General features: G+C 36.8%; 1 protein-coding gene across 2 annotated transcripts in view; it reads left to right on the forward strand.

Annotated features, from left to right (window-relative positions):
• The window catches only part of ACMSD (aminocarboxymuconate semialdehyde decarboxylase), a 47911-nt gene that overhangs the window by 2821 nt on the left and 21823 nt on the right, over positions 1 to 23267 (forward strand). The window contains exons 2-3 of one of the 2 annotated variants that reach the window (XM_049826614.1): positions 2549 to 2605; positions 10419 to 10526. Coding sequence is in view for 1 of the 2 variants with exons in the window: in XM_049826710.1 (XP_049682667.1) it covers positions 20905 to 20961 (57 nt within the window). In the remaining variant the exon portion in view is untranslated. Of the gene's footprint in view, positions 1 to 2548; positions 2606 to 10418; positions 10527 to 20805; positions 20962 to 23267 lie in introns of those variants that run through there. The other variant, XM_049826710.1, reaches the window with a different exon arrangement.

The following is a 23267-nucleotide window of genomic DNA, read 5'->3' on the forward strand; positions in this document are numbered from 1 at the left end:
CTCTTTCACCCAAAATACATTCCACTGGATAAAGATGTAGGGCTAGGGCTTTAAAGAAATGGATCCTATTTTCCAGCCCTGTTGGACTTCTTGTCTAAGAAGCCTGTGGGCAAAGTCAATGAAGAGAAAAAGGCCTGACCCTAATAGTTATAGTATTATATGAATTTATTTCTTGGCCCCTCAACCCTCCCTTTGTTGGATATGTATAAGGAGAAGCTAAAATCAATTTTTTTAAAAAAAAAAAAAAAAAAAAAGGCACCACATCGCTGGATTCAATTTAAATAGACTGACGCCATCCTGTATTATATATAGCTGCTGCAAGATTAATACACACTAGCAGAACTTTGTTCCCAACTAGAACTGCCTGTAATTTCCATAATATTTAGACTTCCAGAGAAAGGTGATTCCAAACAAGATGGAGGTCTCTTGTGCCAAAGCAACCAGCAGCAATGAAGAGAACTTCTCATGTTTTTTTTCATCTGGATTGTCTGTGGTCTGGTTTTGCTGCGGTTATTTGTGGTGGTTCTTTTCTTTATTTCTTTCTGCCCTTCCTCCTTCCTTCTATTGAATAAATGAAAAATAACAATCAGATTTGAGATTCTTCCTCCAGGCCCACCCTAACTCTCAGCAATGTCAGAGAAAGAGTTTCAATTATATTTGGTGAAAACTGGATTAGGTCCATCATTTTATTCTTTTCTAAGGTAGGCATTTTCCTGAGGGAATAAGCAATCTCTTGCCAGTAGTTTGGCCTGGTTTTCTAAGTTACAGTCCCTTTATTTCACTGAAACATTATTTCCATGCTACCATCAGCACCCATTATGTGATGACAAAGAGTAGCATGGTGCAAAAAGGCAGAAAGAATGTGGTGCTATTGCATCATGTAGAGTCAAAGTAGAACCAATGGGTGACAATGGCAAAACAGGTCCTGGTCCATCAGTGAGCTAGTAGTCACTATATGAATGCACAATATTTCTTATTTCTCTTCAGTCTATGTGGAGCTGAAATAAATTGTTTTCATTGTAAGCAAGTTTGGATATGTTAACACTCTATGTTCACTTGTCATTCCAAAAATGAGAGCTGCATCTATTCCGGACTTCTTGGTTTTCCTTTTTCTTTTTAGCACTACTGACTGGAATGTTTTCACTCAAATTTGCAGAACACAATGGTGCATCCAGAGGCTCCTGAGAAGGAACTTTGCTTGATTTCATTGATGTTAACTCATCAGTGTTCCATATTGACCATCATCTTAAGTGCAGCACTTAAATTAAGAGCACTGTTGCATATTTGGAAAGAGTTGGTCAGCTGGCCCAGTGATTATTTTTTAGTATGTTTAAAGGCATAAGAGTCAGATAATGATACTGTCACCGTTCACTATTTTGTTTGCAGGGTTGTGTTTCTTACACACACTAAACACAAAACTGCCTTTATCTGGCAACAAAATACTATATTTGTCACTGGCATTGTATTGCAGTATCGGGGAGTGCTAGTGTAAGCCAGGATGGTTTATTAGTTTGGTCTGTTGACATCTCATGCCTGACATTCAAACCAAAATGCTCACTTCTTACTTTCATCAGTATGCCTTTCATGGAATAACAGCAGGAGGTAATGGCATCCCCGTTCAGTTTTATGGGAGACACATCTGAAACAAAACCAAGTACCAATCCAATTCTAAATGGACAGGCAGACATCGGTCCTGTAAAGGTCATCATTATAGATCATCTTCAGTGTTACTCCTCTAGGACCAAAGTCTGAGACTAATTTATCCTGATATTCCTAAAGGCAACACTTCCGAGTAAGTGTTTATGCCGTTTAAATGCTCTGATAGTTTGCATGACAGCTACCATTTTGTGCCTGTTGTGCGGATGGGATAGTAAGATACTTCATACCATTCTTTGCCATTTAGACACAGCCTCTGCTGAAATGAATAGCTTAAATAAGTCTCGTTAGTGATGAAAACCTCTAGATTCTGTATTTCACAGCCTTTTTTCATGAACCTAATCTTTTCTTTTAATAGTCCCTTGATCATCTTGTGCAATATAGGCTACCACAGTTTTCTTTTACAAACAAATACAAATTAGGCTACATTTTGTAGCATGTTTTTTAATTATTTTTTTTGTTTGCTGGCTTACTTGATGGCACATAGGCAGAGGCGGATATATATTTTGCTGTTGTTTCGTAGGTCACCTGTAGTCCCACAGTGTGTTCAGTGGTCAACAGGATGAGAAATTCTACACTAGGTTCCTTTAACTTGGTCTAGATACCTCTCAGCCTAGTATTAGTCACCCTATTTTTTTAATTCAAAATAAAACAATAATTATGATGTTAGTACAACAATGCTACATTAATTTTTAAACTGCAGACCATGCTTAAATTATTATCCAATGTATGTAGGTCCTTTACTGTTTTTCTCTTGCACTGGGTTAGATGGAGTTTAAATTGAAGTCATCTCTCTTCTTGGCATTTTTAGACTGAATATTAACTTGGGTCAAAAATAATCAGAATGTTATTTTGAAAAAAGAATATGATAATTCAGTATCTTTTCCTTCAGGCTATGAAAAAGTGCCTATAATATGATTCCCAGAGAATATAGCATGCGGTGACCTTGGTAAGTAATTGATGACACCTCACATAAGCACCTACTCTTCTTCTATATGATGTTGTTGCAGGATCATATTTGCAAAAAATGCCAAAGCTAGCAAGAGCTACAGGCATTAATAAATTCCATTGTGGCAACAAAGGAGAAATAAAAACATAGGATGCAAAATGTGTCATCTTAAAGTGATCAGAGGATCTTGAAAAAGCTTCTTCACAGTGAGCATTTTCCACCTTGAAACTATTTAAAAAGCTGTTTTTAATTTGACTTAAAATTGCTGTGTAAATATAGGAAACCAAAGGTTTACCCACAAAAACTGAACTTACTATTTTGTTCAGAGAAATATTATGCAGTCTTGAAGATTACATGCCTCTGTTCCAAACAATGTTATTTCTTTATATCATTGAAGACATTTTGTTTCCAGTTTTTATGTAACTGAGTAAAACTGACTTATTTGACAGTGGCTTTATTTCATTGGTAATATTCACAAGTATTGAACAGAAATGGAAGGGAAAAGGAATTTAATTTTAAAGAGGTAGTAACCTGTTACTTAAGTAATAATTTTCCTCTTTTTTTTTTTTTTTTTTTTTTTTTTTTTTTCCCCCCTGCTTTCCATTCTCTCTTCCCAGGCTATGTGGAGAGATCTTTCTTCTTCCAATGAGACTCTAACCATAGTCTAATAGATTACATGAGTGTAAGCAGCTGAGATTTCATTTATGCATCAAAGAAAAGAGAAAAAGAAAGCTAGGAAATTCCTAGGAACCAAAAGTCAATATAGTTTTCTAATAAACTTATCCAATGACTTATAATTACTTGATGATAATTCCTATCCAAAAGCATCTTAATGACTAGACACTTCCAATGTATTTGCATACCTTCATGTTTTCTCCCATTATCTTTTAAAAAATTATACACAAATTTCCATTAAGTTTATATGATTAACCGGGAGATGAAGTAAACTACAGAAATCACAAAACATTCTTTTTATTATACACAGGTTAAGTCACTTTTCCTATTGCCAAGCCAATGCCCATTCTTCCTGATGTGCCTGTCTACCAAGGCCTTTTCCCACCATGTCAGACCTAAGCTTTGTTAAGAAGGCTGTATCCAAAGGCAGACATATGTTTGTTTCCTAGTCAGGCTAGACTTATGCATTTGTGAAATATTTATAGTTTATAAATTTAACTCTATGCATTAAAAAAAAATTAACAGTCATAATCCCTACCTTCAAGGTAAGCATTTAATGAGAAAAGGGACTAATTGCATTTACTTACAGGACTTGCCTGTGTCAGAAATGAAATGTAATAGGTTTTATGGGGAATAGTGCCCAACTCGCATCTATTTTCTCTTCCGGTATTTTAAACTCTAATTTGTGATTTGGGTTAATATCTTATTCCTTGGCAATTAGTGTCATCAGTAAAAGACTAAATTCTTCTTTTTTTTTTTTTCTTGCTGTATTTTTATCTTTTATCAAAAGACCATGCATAAGTATTTGAGGGGATGACCCTTCTACTAATCTATAGCAATAATATTTATATTGCTTAGGCTCTACTAGTAAGTAAGTACTCCACAGGTCACTTTTGCTGTGAGTTGTTTGATAAAATGTATGATATGATAATATTTATGTGTTGTTTTGAATAACTAATCCACGTTTTTTAGTGAGTTGGAAAAGAATATCTTATCCTTTTCTTATGCCAAGTGAATTGTAACTAGGGTTCTGTACATTCCCACTTGAGTATGTAGCTAGGATGATTATAGAAAGTGTTTCAAAAAAGAATGATAGCCACAGCCAAAATGAATACTTTACAAAATATGTTCTTCATAACCAGGAAACTATACTCATTTCATTGTGTGCCAGTATGGTTCTTTTTTTTTTTTTTTTTACATCTGCTCAAGCAGATGTTTGACACTTTAAATCATTTAACTCTTCTATGTTTTGATGGACATCAAATTCCCAAGTAGCTAGTGGAATCTGTTACCCACTTAACGTTTTTTGTCTGTTTAGTTTCCCGTGTTCTGGCATGCAATTAGACTTTGAATAGTTAATTTTAATGGGAGATGCTGTAGGTAAAATCATTACATTCTTCAGATACTAATTTTTGGAAGAGACAAAAATAACGTCAACCACATATACACCAGTTTTAATAGGTTTCTGCATCCTTTATTCTCATGATATATTCATTGTTTCTCATCCTCTTAGGTAAAAATTTCAGTGGGCCATGGGAAAGATGGGAGACATGACAATCCCATTTGTAATTTTAAGGGAGTGAATCTCATAATTCATGGCATTCTTGTAAGAAGAAATGGGAGCCGTTTTTTTGTGGTATTCAAACCCAAAAGTTTCTACTCTATTGCACCCAAGCCTTTCTCCATATGCAGCAGTAGCAAAAGCAAAGGATCTCCATTTGATCTAGCGTGATGAAATACACTGTGAATATTGACATTCATCTATCCATAGTGAATACTGTCTGATCTGAATTTATATAAAATGGATAGGGTAGTTGGTTAATAAGCCTACTAAAACATTTATGTTACATTTAGCGGTGATTCGGAGTTGCGCATGGCTATTAGCATTTGCTAATTTTACAAAGAAGAGGAGCATCTTTAAGAAATTGAAGTGGCACTTTTCTCTGTAGAATGAAGAGTGTTAAACACACTTCACCTATGAGTGTCTTTTTAAGCAACCAGTAAAATTCAAATTTAAAGGCAATTGAAGGTTGGAGTTCAAAATGTCAGTGAAATTTTGAACCTCTGCTGCAGTAAAATTGTCCTGTAACCAAAAAGGAAGAGGGAGATGTCAGTCATATATTTTAATCAGATTATGATAAGATTCAATTTCTGCCTCTTTCAAATTTTCTTTAAAGCTGTTGATGGTGCCTAAAAGCAATCAAGGGACAGGCAGTCACATAGTAATGCAGACAGCTTCCTCTCCACCATCAAGACTACACATATTTTCAGTATTGGGGTGCAGGGATGCTTCAATAGCCACAGAAGTTTCACTTAATTTTCACATCATTTTATTAGAAAATGTATATTTTAAGAGGGTTTCTTTTACTGATAAAAGTTTACATACTTGGATTCATTTTACTTTATCCATTGACAATCACAGTTGTCACTGGACTATACAAATTAGGTATAGTTGTACTTACAAATTTAAGCAAACTGAGGCAAGATCTGTAAAGAGAAGTAATATGCTTTATTAAACCAACTGGTGTAATTAATTTCCAACTATTATGCTCTGAAAGTGTAGCTAGGTGTACAGTCTTCATGACTTCAGGAAGGATCTGTGTGTCTAGAAGTGCCTGGGTTTTTTCATCCGTTGTTTTAATTAAAAAAATATCCATAGACGTTGTCTTATCTTTGTACCAAAGTGTCTTCATTTCACACGTCTGGGTTTTGTCATATTTAGGATCTCCATGTATAATTTGTTAGCAGGAGATGCATCATAAAATGATTTTTCAGGTTGCATCAACTATGAGCCATATTTAGGCCAGATAGGACCTTTTTTGCATCACAAGGAAAATAATTTCTTTCTATAAAGTTTGAAATTCTGCAGTGGTCAGCTCACAGAAGGAAAAAAAGGCCTGAGCACTCAACTTTGTTTTTTATTTCAGTTCCCAGAATCACCTCAGTTTCACTTTAGTAAGTTCTACAAATGTAATTCTTCATTTGAGACTTGCCTCATTGCTTACAAAGAAGCATTTAGTTGCTGTCTTGATAATGCTATCTACCAGCACTGTATCTTGCCCTGCTGGTTAGTAAATCATAGATTGGGCTGGCAAGCTGAATTTAGTAGGCAGTTAACCATGGCAGTATGCTGTAAGTACAGGAAATACAGATTTGGCTGCAGGGCAGTACTGCTCAGGAGTGCATTTGCCTGGGGTCCATGCTCAGTGTATGAGGCTTGATAGTTCTGCCTGGCACTGCAGGTGGATGTATGATTTTCATCACTCATGATGGTCATTATCAGTTGATGATTTGAGCTGCTAGAACTGATGTAGCTGATGTCAGAGCTTGGTTATGGGTTTTGGTAGTTCAAGTCTGGAATTGTAATAGAGTGTCTGTGCCTTGTCCACATCTGTACTCCATGCCATCCATGTCAGCAGCTATTCAGATGAAGGTGAGATCAAGATGCAAGGGGGTAAGGTGACGTGTTTTTTTAATTAGCTGAACTTTTAACAAGTAGGCTAATATTATAGCACAGACATGTGAAAAAGATAAAAGCCTCACTCTGACTGTTCCAGCCCAAAAATACTCTTGCAGACCTGCTACACATTTCCTGTGCAAGAGGAGCACAGTAACTGCTCTTGGAGCAGCCAGAAGCACTTGTTACATTAGGCAATACTTGTCAGAGGTTATTAGTGCTTGAGTATCGTTGTTATTTAGTTATAAAATAGATCTGAGTTTTTCCTTCTTGGCTCTTAACTTACACTTTCCCAACTTTGCTGTGCATCAGCACTATCTTCGTCATTTATATGAGCATTGCATGGAGACTGAGAATTTGGACACACACAGTCAGTTCATGCCCAATAAGATACATTTTTTCCATTATTCTACTGTCCAAAATCTGTTTTACTTCTTCAATAGAATATCTTGTTCTTCTTCCCTTTTCAAAACTGAAGAGGAAAAATAAGCAACATCGTAAGAGTGGATAGCCTGGGCCAATGGTCACAAACTGTGTCTTGAGAGGTTCAGATAGGACATTAGGAAAATATTCTTCAGTATGGTGTTAGTGCAGCACTAGAAGAGGTTTCTGAGAGAGGTGGTGGAATCTTCTTCCCCCTTGGAGGATTTCTAAGTTCAGCTAGCAAAAAAGCCACAGGTAACCACAGCTGACCTGGTATAGTGGTGCTTATAGGCCTTCTCAGAGAAGAGAGTTGAACTAAATGATCTCCATAGGGTCCTTCAGGTCCACACTTGTATGATTCAACCAATATAAACATCGGGGGGGGGGGGGGGGGATGTAACTGTAAAGTTTTACTGAGTAAATGATAAAATAAGTAATATCAAAATAGGTTGACACAAAAGGTGCAGAGGTTTAGAGACAGTGCTAATTCAGGCCTAAGAGCAGGTTAATTGACCAATAAAGGGCAAGTGCTATGTTTTTATGAAGGATAAAATTCTCATTACTTCCTTCTCTTGGATTGTTCCTTTCCTGTTGATTTTAGAAGGGCTATTAATGGAGTATTTTACTTATCTGATAGTCTTTCTAAGCCCCTGTTCTCCTCTAATCTTTTTATGACAAGCCCATTTCCTTTACCTTATATAACTTTGATTTTTAGACTCTTTTTTTCACTGTTTCCTTTTCTATCTATTGGCATAGAAAAGTGACCTCATAGTTACAAAGATGAAGATCATTAATTCTGAAACTCTCTGGAATTACAGGTTGTTCTGGCTGATGTATCAGTAAACTTCTTTGAATGGTCTCCTTTATTAGCTTGAAGTGTATGTCATTCTGTTGACAAAAAAATTCAATCTCTAAATAAAATTTAATTAGGAAAGAAAATCAAGAGCTTTCCAAGGTCTGTTTCACATCCTACAATCATTATAAATACAAGTTCACTGAGATTGTTTTGTGTATCTTAACTGTGAGGATAAATATCTTTGGAAGATACTTAAATTTTGTGAAGATCTTGTTTCATGGAGGTTTTGAAAATTAAGTTATAGTTCTTTTGTTTTAAATTTAATTCAGTATTAAAACTGTGAAATGATTACAACACTAATTAAATTCATATTGCATGGGATATCTACACAGTTGTTGCATCTATACTTGTTGATTTTTCCACTAGATGGCGTTATGCATTAACGGCATGTTAATTTATGAGTTTATAATTGCACGTGCTAAATATTAAAAAAATAAATTATCTGTTGTGCTTGCTCTTATTCTATGCAAGAGTGAAAGAACTGTGGCTTAAAAATCACTCGACCGACTTCTACCTAACAGTAACCCAATCCATCCTTAATGCATCAAATATGGATTTACTCAAAGCAATAAAGTCAGCCAGCCATGGCAACAATATCTGATCCTGTGTGCAGTGCGCCTTTTAGAATAAAACTCTTCCAACCTTTTCTGCATTTAATGTTTAAGGAGTGACTTCAGTGCTGCAAATTGCTTCCTTTCTGGCTCCATGGCTTCAACTGAAGTGATAGGAAGTGTCCTAAGTAAAGCTGCAATGCTGAAGATTGCTTTTAAATAAAGAGGCCCATATGACCATTTTTTTATTTAGTAGCTAATTCAGGACAGATTATCAGTATAATTTATCACTGCAGTTTTAAATATAGATATGCTGTTGTTTCCTCTACGCTAAATGAACTATTAGCGATCCCTTACAAAATTATATGGTGCTCAAGAGTGAGGTTTCTAGAATCATAGAATGGTTTGGATTGGAAGGGACCTTAAAGATCATCTAGTTCCAACCCCCCTGCCATGGGCAGGGACACCTTCCACTAGACCAGGTTGCTCAAAGCCCCATCCAGCCTGGCTTGGAACACTGCCAGGGATGGGGCATCCACAACCTCTCTGGGCAACCTGTGCCAGTGCTTCACCACCCTCACAGTGGAGAACTTCTTTCTTACATCTAATCTAAATCTGCCCTCTTTCAGTTTAAAACCGTTACCCCTTATCCTATTAACAGAACTTAAGGTCCTGACCAGTGAAGCACCATCTGATAAAGAGCAAAGGTGTAATACCTTCAAAAGAACTGACCAGTAATCCCAAGATTTGTTGTGACTAGATGAGGAGAAATTGACAGTCCCAGCAGCAAGGAGGCAATGGCAAGGATTTGGTATGAGCAGCAAAGAAGCAGGACTAGTGGTTTTGGGCGTGAAGAGGGAGGAAATGAAACCAGTGCAGATAGAAAAGCTAGAGGTGTAAGAAAAGAGGAACCACGGAGCGAGAAGAATGGGGTGACAGGAAGGCCCAAATCTTTCATGCCAAGCTTGCTGATTTTTTTATGCATGCTAGTGTGTGTAGGTACATGGGTATTAATTTTAAATCTGTATTCTGGAGGAAGAGAAGAGGTGGTCCTTTGTTTTAAACTTGTCTTCCAGAACTAGAGATAGTATTCACAAAAGAAGGCTCATCAAATTGCTGATCAGATACATGTTATCTAGGGTACACTTCCCTGCATTCCATTTTCTGAGCTGGCTTTTTCCTTGATTCTTTATGTGGAATGTAGGAGGCTCCAGGCTGGAAATGGGTAATCTAATATAATAACATTCAACTGTAAGAAGGAGTATAGAATACAAGCTGGACAAACCAGATCAGTTAGACTGGGCCAATAATGGAAACTGTTCCAAGGCCAAGAAAACACGTAAATATTAGCTTAGTATTAAACAGGTCTTTTAAATTCTCATGGTGGTTGAACACATAATAGAAAAATTGTTAAGCTTGCACTTCAGGTTGTTTCTGAGTTGGGCTTTTGTGAAGAGGACATACCAATGCCACTTGTAAAAACTTAGCAAAAAACATTGCCATAAATTCAGGCTGTTAAACTATTTCTGTTTTCTATTTAAAACTTTATTGTACTTACGTTACCTCCTGAGCTTTAATAAACTATAATTTTAATTGTCCTATGCAGTGCATGGCTGTAGATAATGCAATATGACATAGAAGTGTTTATGGTTTGTATTTGCCTGTGATGGTCAATATGATTCAACTGTTTTGTAACACTGATATAAAAAAATATGTCATGATACCTGCCTTCTACCACAAAGCTATTAAGCATTTTGGAAGCCTACATCAGTAGGGTGGGTGGCAGGAAATTTTGGACAGGCATCATCCATCTTTTTCCTAACACTAATCTCTCCTTTCTTAATCCCCCAGCTCATGTTGCAGAGGCCAGACTCCGCTCGCAGGTACATTGTTGTATGATGGAGACTGTAACACAAGTTAATGCTGGTGGTAATGTCTGTCACCTCCTGTCACACTGAGGTATGGGACCATTTACTTATTCCAACCAATTCAAGCTTGCGCTCTGTTCTTGCAAGATCTTGCGTTTACCTGAGGGCTATGCTATTCTCCAGTTTTTTGCTATGAACAGAGGGAGGCACCACCAACTAGAGAGAGGGGTGCATATGTTTGGAATCGCAGTAGTATCCTGCAATAGTATCTGTACTTCTAGTCAGTGACCAACAGCCAGGCTGTGGAGGGAAGAGGAGGCAGGAGCAAATAATTCATAACTGGCTCGGTAGGGGATCCTGTTTCATTCCTGGCAGCACAGGTCTTGATAAACTCATGATTCCACTGGACCTAACTATAGGCATCCAGACATTGATGTCTGAACATTATTTTTTCTGGCTTGCAAAGGTCAAAATATACTTGCAGTGTACATAGCTTTTGTGTTAGGAAAAAAAAAGAACAACCTGCCCCCACCCCAACAAACCAATAAAAGAATTAAATATGAAGTCTCCATGGGAAACATAGCAGAGGGTCCATCTTGCTGTGGTGGCCCTCCTTTGCTATTTCCTGAAAGAGGCAGCACGCACAAAGTATAGTAATACAGGTAAGAATTAAACAAATTCTGAGGTTTTGAGTGAACTACAGAGAACCACATAAAACAGACTAATTTAAAAAGTCATTTAACTATATTTCAGTTATATTGTTGAAGTGCCTGCAAACTGCACCTACAAACTGCAAGTATGGATTAGTTCCACTGAATTAGAGCAACTGGTTTCCTTTTGTCACTTGAGATGAAGAGACTGAATGTAGGTTTTAGTTTGTTAGTAATATTAGAAATTAATTATTGTTAATGTATTATTTGTTAATTTTTATAAGCACATGTATTTTGTTACTAGGATCCAAAACTTGAGAGCGTTACAAATGATATCAAATCTTATTACTAAGTAGCAGATTTTTGTATGAAAAAGGTTTGTGACAAGGACTTCCTTTATTATTTGGGAAGTGGTGAGCATTTGCTGAAAATCAACATGCGAATCCTAGTATTTGAAGTGTGTATTCTACATTGTGATCCAAATGGTAGCACTTCAAGCCCCGAGGAGATTTTAATATATCCAGTTGTTTAGGAACATACAGCGGAGATGAGCAAGTATGTTAGAAAAATAGATATTTGGAAGCATGTATTTTCTTCTCTTCCTAAAAATGCTGCATCACTAGAGACAAAGGAATTTTAGAAGACCCGTTCACCAACCAGCAAATTGTATGAATAAAACATTCATTACAGATCCACCGTACTTAGCAGCAGTTCAACCCAGTTGTACTTTGACATTGCAGCGTCAGCTACAAATTCAAACAGCACAAGCTTGCGTCACTTACCGCAGGCAAAATCCATTTCAGTCAATATGAAATAAGTGCTCTATATTGCAATCACTGCTTGGTGCTCCACTTAATGCACTACAAATTGCAACCTGTAGTATTCACAGTGAACTGCCCAAATATTATTAACAAATTCATGATTTATAATGTAGTTCTCTTTTTTTGAGGCACCATACTGACATGGGCAATCAGACATAATCCAAAACCAGCATTCTAAACTGCCCTTGCATTTAATTACTGAACTCTGGGCAAAGTTTACCTGTAATTCCTCATTTAAATTCATCTGTCTTTCCAGTGGCTCAAAACTACTTTTTGAACCATTGCTTGATATATATCTTCTGAAATGACTGGATTTCCTGGTGACTTCAGTGGGCTTTCTGCTGGGTTCAAAATGTTTAATTATAATGAGTACTTCGAAAACACCTGCAATATTTTTAGATCATAAAAAAGTTAACATGGAATATTAGGTTGAGATGAGTAGCAATGTCCTGAAGGCGAAAATACATCTGATTTAGGAAGTGGCTTTGTTTATGACCTTCACACTCAGAAGTGAACACAGATGTTTTTATGTATCTGCAGTACAGTCCTGGCTGTAGCTGTGACCAAGAAAGTGCAAATTTCTTAATCTTTTTCAGCAAATAAAGAAAAAAAAATCAAGCAAATTAGTAAAGCACACTTAAACACAGCCAGGAAATCATGAATCTTTTTTAGTAATTGTGAACAAGGTTGTTCATCCTGAGAGGATGTTGTTGAATTCCAAAAGTTGGAATTAAAAAATAAAAAGACAGTACCTGCTTTTTCCCAAGAGGAAAACTGAGTATGATAGTTGAGAAAAGAATTCAAGTTGCAATGTTAGTTCTACATACATCAGCAGTTGCATTGGATTAAGTCTTTTGTCTGGATTTTGTATGGCGCAAATTGTAAATCAAAGTGCACCTTACAGGCTTCTCAGTGAAAAGAAGTTTGTTTTTTAAAATGGATAACATGATTGTTTACCTGTGACCATAGTATAAATTTACTGAATCATTTTTGAAAACACACACTTTAAGACTGTAACTTGGTGGAGCTTTTATGCTTCCTAGAGCATATGGAACCAAAATGACTCCTCAGTGGAGTCCTTGAGTTAGCAGTCTGGACTCACTCCACAGTGCTTTCAGTATAAATCGTGAAACCACTCTTTCTGTGCTCTTTTTGTGTGCATATAATAGTAGAGCTTGTTGCATGTAAATATAAGCAGGACTGAGGTGAACACTCGGGTATGAATGCAGCTATTAGCATGTGCTTAACTTAGTAGTGCTACCAATTCTAGTGGTCCTACTGTGTTTTAAAGTTAAGCTTGAATTTAAATATTTATTGATGAACATGAATCAAAGCATATGTTTCCATTTAGAATAGAACACTTCCCAGGAAAGGCAAACTGTAGGTATCTTATTGGGGAAACAAAAAATCTTTCTTAAAAGCCACAGTAAAAATGTTAATGAGTAGCCTTCTAAAGGAGAAAAGCCAATACAACAGTTAATATTCTTTCCTATTCTACTTGTGGAACTCACAAGCTAAAATAAAATTATCATAGCTGGGTGACTGAATTCAATCATGGTGTAAGCCCACCAAATTGAGTTTTCTAGTCAGTGATGGATTTTGCTTTGGGATAATAGTTATTTGTAAGAGTAACCAGGATTTGCAAAAATTTTCTTTTAGCTGAAGCATTATTTCTAGGGGTGTTCTGTGTTATTAATACACAGTCTTATGTTGCTTTACATGGTTGGTTTACTAAAGTAATCCGAGTCCTAGCCACTGTCGTGCTAGGACTTGAAATAAGTGGGCACATCAACCATGTATGTAACTATTCTTTTTTACCTGCTATGTAAATGTCTTACTTCATATATCTAACTTACTTGTTAGTCAAGAGTAGATCAAAATGCATAAAGCATTTTGAAAGATTACTGATTTGATTTTGTATTTTGGAATAGAGCTTTCATTTGGGGACCAAGTTGTTATTTGTACCGGGATTTTATTTTTAAGACTTACAGTGTAAAAAAAAAAAAAAAAAAAAAAGGATATTCATCTATTGAGATTCATCTGATGAGTTGAGAGCTACATCTAGTAATGATGGGGTGCAACTTTCAGACAGAAGGTTAGTGATAGATTGGATATTAGGAAAAATTTCTTCACTAAAAGGGTTATCAAGCATTGGAACAGGCTGCTCAGGGAAGTGGTTGAGTCATCATCCCTGAACGTATTTAAAAGTTGCGTAGATGTGGTGTTTAGGGACATGGTTTAGTGATGGGCTTGGCAGTGTTAGGTTTACAGCTGGACTCGATGATCTTAAAGGTCCTTTCCAACATCACTTCAGCTGAAGACTAAAGAAATGATGAGATAATTTGCAAAGAAATTAGGTACCAATTTTGCTGTCTGGTTAACACATTAGTCAGAATTTTGCAGTTTGGATATCACTTTTCAATCAAATTGCTAGGGAACTTGTTTTACCTAGTAGTACTTCTTTTGTGTTGAACAGTTACTCGTTAAGTTACCTTAACACTATGAACTGCTAATAGGATATTCTGTAAACCTTTACTAAATAACAGTTCTGAGTCTGTGGAGCAGCAGTATGGCCTCTTCTGTGTTACAGAAATGCAGTCTGACCTGTAGCATCACCTTCTGATTTAACTGTAAATTTGCTTATGACCAGACAACACAGCAATGCTTCCAGCAGTATTCATAGTAGATTTGCTTGAAGTAATGCTAACCATCATGTAATCCTCCATAGTGCTAGTCTTCACTCAGGGACAACACCGGTGGGAGAGTATGAGTATCATGACTGTCTCCTTATAGTCCCCCAGCAACAGACAGTATTTTTTCCAACTGACAGCATTTTCTGTGAGGTGTTTGCATTAAGGTGGTAATCAGTAGGCCGAAAGTTTGCTTTGACTGCTGATACGGCTTCTGTGGAAGAAGCGGAATGAGTGAAAGGTTCAATATTTGGATCTTTCTTATTTCCTGTGATAATCTGACCTGTATTCTCACTCAACTCTATAATTTTAATATCTTGTGGATTTAAAAAGAAATAATTTTGAGGCATAAATCTGATCTTGGAATTAATGTATGTGGAGAAATAAATCCTGAAACTTAAAAGATAGAAAAATATTTGTATCCAAACTCAGCAGGTGAAAGCAAGCTCCAGAAATCATCTGTGGAGGCATTCCTGTGCCAAGCGCCATCCTCCAGATGAATGAATAAATGCAGCTGCAGTACTAAACCCTAAACATTTACATCATAAACATCTGCATAGTTGGAAAGGTCTTTGCTTTGGCACCCACTGCTGTAGTCTACAGATATCAATATTCCTGCCTCTCAGAAACTCAGTAAATGCATCAGTCTAAAGCCATGGCCAACCACTTGGCCAACACTTACTGGGAGCCAGGGTTTCATCTTAGTCCCTTGCAGAAGATCTGTTTGGTGGCAGGGGTTCACAGCTACTCAGAAATGATGGAACATAAAACTTCATGCTCAAGCAGACCTTGAGGACCCAGGAAGAACCCTGTTTCATTAGCCCAGTGCTAGGACCACAGAGGTGGCATAAGCACATTTCTGCAGTGTTCTAGAGGCAGGTGTAGGAATTTGTTGAAGCAGCTGAACAAATTCAGATACTAGGTTTTTCTCTTGGTTCCTTGGCTTCCTTTCTGAAGCAGTAAAAGCTCTGAGAAGACAATTCTTATCCCCAGAATTCAGATACCCCCAAACAGTGGCACAGAGAGGCCTCTGCAAGGAAAGCTGAGGATTCGAGTATCTAGCACACAGGGAAAAAAGTTGTTAAGACAGCATTTGGCAACAGTTACTACTTATTTATTTATTTTAGACACCAGCCTTCCAAATAATTGCAACAATCTCAGATGTTACCATGGGGTATTAACTTGAAAATTATGACTTTTTAATATCAGTATCTGTAGGCTCCATTCCATCTGTTTTTTTCTGGCCCACATTTATGCTACTGATGTCTGTCTGGTTGCTCCTGCTGCATAAGAGTGACACTTGGCCTGATATGTGCTTAAATAGAGTCTTTTTTATTTGTTTGTGTCTACACATGGAAAAAAAAATCCATTTTACTTGTACTCACACTTTGGAAAATTTCTATCTAATTATCATTTTCGATAGAACATTTCTATGCAAGATAAATGCATGGTAATTGTAAATTGCAGAACTGAAATTGTAGTATATTAAGAGAATAATTATATTATTTAAAAGATAGCTATATATTTTCTTTGGTTTAGAATACTAGTTGAGTTTCAGCAATATAATATTTTCTAGAAACCTGAAAATAAATGAGAATTTATTACAGCTTAACTTGCACAGCAGAGAACACGGTAATGGTCAGGAATTTGGCATAGGACACGTTGTTTGCTTTCACCACTGTGTGATTCATCAGAACTCTTGCTAGGCTAGTAGTCACAAAGCAGTGCAGTGTGCTGCCAAGGGCGTCAGCAATCTTGGCCACCTTGACACTATAAATTTTTGTGACAGAACTGTGGTGGCTATGGCAGGTCTAAAAGAGAGACCACCTGATGAGCATCATCCTGAGCTTGTACAGCCATGAAGCTTCACTACGCAAATTTAATAGCTGAGATCTTGGAAGCATCAGAGATGCATCAGTGCAGCATCACATCTGAGCTAAAAAGCCCAGCTTCTCTGCAAGGCTAAACTGACTCAGATACAGACCAGCATCAGCTCTGACGTTTGTCTAAACAGAGGCTCTTTCAGTTGTTTGTTTCTGCAAAGGCTTTTGAATAACAACATGAAAAATCTACTCTACTTGTCTTCAGTATTTAATGATGAATATACTTGCACTGCTGCCATCTTGAGCTGATATAGTTGGCTCTAGATTGGAGATATGTGTACCTTATCTATTGCATTCTGTAAATGTGTCTAGATGAAACACAGACATTGCAATCCAGCTAGCTGTGCAAGCCATCGGGAGTTTAGACAGTCACACTGGAATATTTGGTACATGGCATTTAAGCACAGGGAATCATAATGCCACCGGCTCTCTGGGATACATTTTTGTTAAGGACTTTACTGATGTAACTGTACCTGGACATGTCCTCCTGGGGTAGCTGTGCTAGGTAAACTAATGACTTCCTATCAAAAATAGCATCAACTGTAAAGCACTTGAGATCTATGTATGGAAAGTGCTACATGGGAACTGCATAATGTTATTCCTCATTAGAAGGGAGACCATATCCATTGTTATTATTTCCCATAGAAGGAAAAGCATATCACTTCCACTAAAGTCTGTGTTCTCTGGAGTCCCAGCAGAGGATTAAGTTCTGTGATTAGGCTAATTTAATAGGAGATGTTTAATTATTTGATACCACACAAAAAATAGGATTACCGACTTTTGCATCCTTTCCAAATGTGACATTTCCAAGCAGGTCTGTAATGGCAGTCTCAAAGGACCGGTGCAGTCCCCAGCACAGCCAAAGGACAACCTGTTGCTAAGCAACCAATACAAGTGCGCTGCTCAACATTTTATTTCGTTTGGAAAGGGACGTATTCTTTAAGTACTTCATCTTAGCTACTGAGCACAAAGAGTTTTCCATGTGCTTTTTGAGAGCTGTGCATATGTGTAAAATAGCCAATTTGCACAAACAAACGTGCAATTTAAAGAGCAGGTGCCAGAGAAGAACATGCAAAACTGAAGTTCTGAAAAACTGGCACAAATATTTTAGCCCTTTCTAACATCAGCACCCTGAATTTGCCTCTTTGTTTCTGTGTTCATCCTGCTTGAAAATGGGCTGCCTTGATAGCATGTATATGGCAGAGCTGTCTGCAGAGTTTACCGATGTTTCTTGATGCACCCTCTTTTGAAGAATGCTTTGTCATGGTTTTCCCACTGATACAAGGAAATACTTTCTCCCTGATAAACAAAGGCCAGAACTAGACCCTGACTTTCCAGCGTGAAGACTCTAAATCTCAGTTTCTGTAATTGTTTCAGAAAAGCAGCTAAATAGCTTTGGAAAAGAGCATTTATTGCTCTACATCTAGCACCACTTTCACTTTACTCCTTGTCCCTATAGTGAAATAAAACCCTATAGTTCTGCTAGACTTGTATCTGTGTATCTGAAATCAGACCTGGCCTGAATAGTCTCTAGCTAAATGGTCCTGAAGGAGTTGTTCATCTTGTTTCCCAGTCTAAAACCACACAAATAGAAAGAAGGCGATGCACACAAAAAATATGGGAAGTTGGTCAAAATCAAGAATGCAGTTTGGTTTCTAATGGCCATAATAAATGCGTGTTGTATTGCATTTGATCTTAAAGACACATATGCCATGCATAAGTGTACTGAGGCAGGTGGGCCATACCATCTTAATGTATGGAGGAGGCTACTTTTGGCTGGGAAGAAGTCTGTATCCATTTTAGTTCTCCCTAGCAGATGTAGCAAGTACATTCATTGACTGATCTCTTTTTTTTTTTTTTTTCCTAACTAGCTTTGTGGTCTTATCCAAATGCTCTAGGATGTAAATTATTTGTGAGCAGCCCAAGAATGGCTACAGTTTGGGTCTTATATGGGCCCACAAATGGTAAAATATAACTTTCTGTTGCCCCAGACATTGTGCATGTGAAAGTTTCCATCTGGTCATGATCTCCTGCCTGGCAGATAGCACAGTGAATTTAAGCTCAGGTCTGCCTGTGTAGGGCCGTCTAACACAGCTGTAGGTTTTCCTGGCTGCTGTCAGCAATTCCTGCACCTCTGTGTCACTTTCCAAAAATTCACAACCAGGTGGAGATAGATAGCAATGGCCATGCTAAAAGCCATCGTGTGGCACTAGGACACAAACTCAGCATAGAGACTGAGAGGCATAAGTCACTCACTGTTATCAGGCAGATTGTCCAAAACGTCAGAGAAGGTGTCCTGTTTTTCAAACACACGCACTCAAAGTAGGTAGGGTGCCTGGGTAACTGAAGATGCTTTTGTTTGTAGCCACTGATGATCTTTCTGCTGATGATCCAATGGACCATATTGGATATAGACAGATGTCTTACTGTCCCTTTGATCGAGTGAAATGGATACAAATTTTGCCTTTGACTGGTATGGTTTCCAGATGATGTGTTTTGTTAAATGAAATGCAGTGTGGGAGTACTGCGCTGTTTGCAAGCTAAGCTGTGTCTTGCGAGCAGCACCTAACAACTACATCTTTTTTTAGAGCTGAGAAAAGTAAAGCACAGTGTTGTAGAAGTGCTGCTGATGCCTGCATGGTAGCCTGCAGCTATGGTGACTCAAGAGAAGAAACTAGGTGTCTTAGACTATTCGGATACACAAACCTCTTCCTGGCCCTCTCCTTCGCTAGTACCTCTGCTTTCTGTTCTTAAATAGGGAATTGTCTTCCTGACATCTCTTTATTGAAAGACTCACCTTAACTCTTTGTCTTGTGTCTATAGATCCATAGGATTCACGCCACAGAGTTCCCACAGCTGAATCAATACTTCTTTCTTATCTCTGCTGTTGTATATGCAAGAACATTGCTTGCCAGCAAGCTAACACTATAGTGCTAGATCATATATTGTAGCTGTCACATTTGGGAGCAAGAGAGCAAATTTGCTGCTTAACCTGGCAGTCTGGTCATGAAGAGATTGGTTTTGATTTTTAGATGGAAATAATTGCTATTTTCAATCCCATGCATTTGATCTGTTAAAGTGAGTTGTTGGCTGTCCTGCTTTATTTAGGGAATACTCTCCCAAAGCTGCTGCTTCCTATTTCTTTTGGACATTCAGTCTTCAGCAATCTTACATTGCAGAGAAGCACACCATCAAGAAAGCAACCTACCCTGTCACAAGGAGTTGACTTGAAGAATAACTCTCAGAAGGTTAACTGACCAAATCAAAAGCAGACTTGCTTAATCAGTAAACAAGCAGGGAAGTACAATAATCCTTTTTTTTTTTTTATCAAGTCCAAACAAAATAAGAAAGAAAAAGGATGAAACAAAATCAGCCACTTGGTTTTCAAGTTGCTTGATTTCAAGTTGCAAGGTTCACAACAGCATTTAGTTTTGAAAAAAACCCAGAATTTTTCACTAGAAACAAATAAACCAAGAAATGGTTAACCAGCTGTTGCAAGAAGACGCCATGTGAGTAGCATACATTGAAAGAAAACTGTAGAGGAAATAAATTACAGAGAAAAATACAGCACAAATAAAAGGCAGGGGTATCTTGAGGAAAGAAGTGTAATACTAAATTGAGTAAAGGGCAAAACATGAGAAGTAGTTTCACAGAAAATCTGAGCTAGCTCCAGTTAAACTTAACTTAGGATGCAGGAGTTGTTTGCCATATTAGCTGGTGAACTCCAGAAGCATTAATTACTAAGGTAATCTGAGCCATTCTCCTGCCAGATCTTGAGCCATCTTGAGAGGCTGTAAGCACCAGTATGCAGTAGCATGTGTAAATATCCTGAGTGAACCAATAATCAGAAGGGGGAAATAAAGCGCAGAGCATAGATTTGGCTACAATTCAATATTTCTGTGGGTTTTTTATGTAACTTTAAAGAAAATGCAAGGGAAGGAAAAGAGGATAGATGAGGAGGTATGACTATCTACCAAGCGTATATTATATGCTCCCTACAAATTATTTCGGACTCTTAAGAGGGAGAAAGAAGCAAATTCAAGTCAGCATGTTTAATACATTTATTCTAATTCAATTTTATTGAATTATTTTCAAGTGTAAACAAGCTTGCATTTTAGATTCTGTGTAAAATTAATCCCTTCATAGTACCAATATAAACATACATTTACCCTTTGCCCTCAGTCAACTGTAGTTTATGCATTAACAGGGACTTTCTGCTAGAAGCCTTTGTTCTTTTGGAGAGCCACTCCTCTGGGATTTAGGCTCCCCAATTGGCCACTGTACCGAGCTCTCCTGATAAGACAGCAGGTGGATCTGAACTGCAGCCAAAGTTAATAACCTGCTGAACCAGAGACAGGAAGGATAGTAGCAATTACACAGAAAACATTTTCATTGAAGGAGTATTTCTCCTTTGATACTTCGAAAATGAAAATTGATATTCATAGCCACATTCTACCTAAGGAATGGCCTGACCTAAAAAAGGTAATAAAAGTTTAGATATTCAGTGCCTTATGTTAGCAGCAACCATTTCTACTAATGTAATTTTTGAAAGAACAATGAATGAAGGCTTCTGTTATAAATATCTCTAGGGTTTTGTCTAATTTATTTTTTTTTCAGATATAAGATATTTTTATTGCATTACTTTGCAAAGCAAGAGTCCCAGTAAGAAAGGGATGGAAAACTGGGCTCTGTTGCCCACTCTTTATTTAGTCTGAAGCAATTCGTATCTTTTAGCTTGTTTTTTTGTAAGACCTAAAATTGTCAAATGATGAGGTGTAAATTCCACTTTCTTGATAAAAGCAGAGCTGTCAGGTTCGCAAATGGTACTCACTTTTGTTTTAAATAAGAGAAATACGCAAATATTAGACAAGATTAATGTTACTTAAGACAAAAGTCATTCATATATTATACCCACAGGTATGAAGGTCATTAACTTCACTAGGGCTGGGGTCACTCTAAGTACAGTTAACTGATGATGATCATTGTACTAATATCTGTTATTTTTTCAGTTACTGGAAAGAAGTAGCATATTGTATTAAAAATACAAAATCTCAGTTGTCAGAACACTGAAACGATAAGTCAACTTGTCTTAACTTTTAATCTTTGTATCGTATTATTATTATTCAATGACATAAATTTATTCTTGTCAGTAATAATTTTCATGATCCTGTGAAAAGTATTTGAGAATGGAAGGTGTCATTTAGGTTTTCATGTAATAAATCTAATCCTTTTTAGATTATCAAAATCCATGTAGTCATCTCATTCTGAATTAGGTTTTAGAGTTATTGCCTAAATAATTAAAATCACAGTTCAGTATAGAGATGTCTGATCACTTTTTGACTCATACGGGATCACATCTCCAATGCTACAAAGGGTACTGGAAAAGATCACATGAAACTATATTTATATATAGTTTATACACACATATATAAAAAAATCATTTGCAATTAAAAATTGCATTCAAATTTTCTGTATAGCTATTTTTTATAACTCTTTAATATTTCCATTCATGATAAAAAATAAGAGTAAAAAAGTGAACACCTGTGTTTTTGCTTCTTTCCTTATTGTAATTCTGTGTTGGTCATAGTTTGAACGAACATTCCCTGTGTCTGACAGTGGTATGGAACCATTTGATTTCATTGTGCCTGTCTTTGACAACAAAAGAATACTATTATTTCAGCCATGCTCTTAGGCATCTGACACACTAACTGAAACTCTGGTTTACACTATACTTTCTTTCACTTATTTATTTTAAGGTTGATGATGGCAAATTCTCACGTCAGTGTTTTGTATGTATTAGCTCTGTGTTTCTGTGACTTTAAACATGACAATCCAGTATCAGTTTAATATTAGCCAGAAAGCAGACGGAAATTGTAAACAGCATATTAAAAAAAGTCATGAGAAAATGTGGCATTAAGAACATACATAGGATTATTTCTTCATTAGTAGTGAAAAATAACATCATTATGCATAAAAACCCCTGGAAAGGAATGTTTGTTTCCTCATTTACCTAGAAAGGTCTTTTTAAACATCTATTTGGACTTCCTATTTGTAATAATAAGAGCTCCTCAATGAAAAACACATATACCTGCTAATTTTTGTTTTCTCTGTTCTAAAGATTGAGCGATTCAATGGTTTATTAATGGGCCCAGAATAGAAAACAACTCTCAGAATTCCCTCGAGTCCTCTGAAAATTCAAGCCATTAACATAGTTCTATGCATCTCATACATGGAAAACCAATGACGCAATCCTAACATGCACACAGTGCTAAACTTTTCTTTCTTTTTGCAAGCCTTATAAATACTGAGCCTTGAACCTAGAAAATTATATTGCCAAGGTACTTACTTAAGAGCTTAGGAGCCCATAATAAGTATAAAAATTCATAGAAATAAATGAAATTAGGACTGTCAATATATCCAGCTAGTAACTGAGGGAAAGAAAGGAGAAAGTCGGTTCTAAAACAGACTGGTGAGTTTCTCTATTGCCTAAATACTCCTTGAGCACCTTTAAGGTACTCGTTTTCTGCACAGCTTACAATTGCAAGTAGCATGGAGCTAGCAAAAACTTAACGTTCTCATTAGGTGTCACTTACAAAATTTTCCCTAAATTTAAATATTTTTATCTCTATATATAAACCTATAAATTTATAAATTTAAATAAAATATACATAGCTACATAGCTAAACATAGCTAAATAAAACATACATAGCCTCAGTCATTAGCATCTCTGATTGGCTGAAGTCTGGAGGCTTGGCTCCGCATGCCTACATTAGGAAAGTTCACAGTGG

Source organism: Accipiter gentilis, chromosome 1 (genome assembly GCF_929443795.1).
Source record: "Accipiter gentilis chromosome 1, bAccGen1.1, whole genome shotgun sequence".
Classification (NCBI taxonomy): Eukaryota; Metazoa; Chordata; class Aves; order Accipitriformes; family Accipitridae; genus Astur; species Astur gentilis.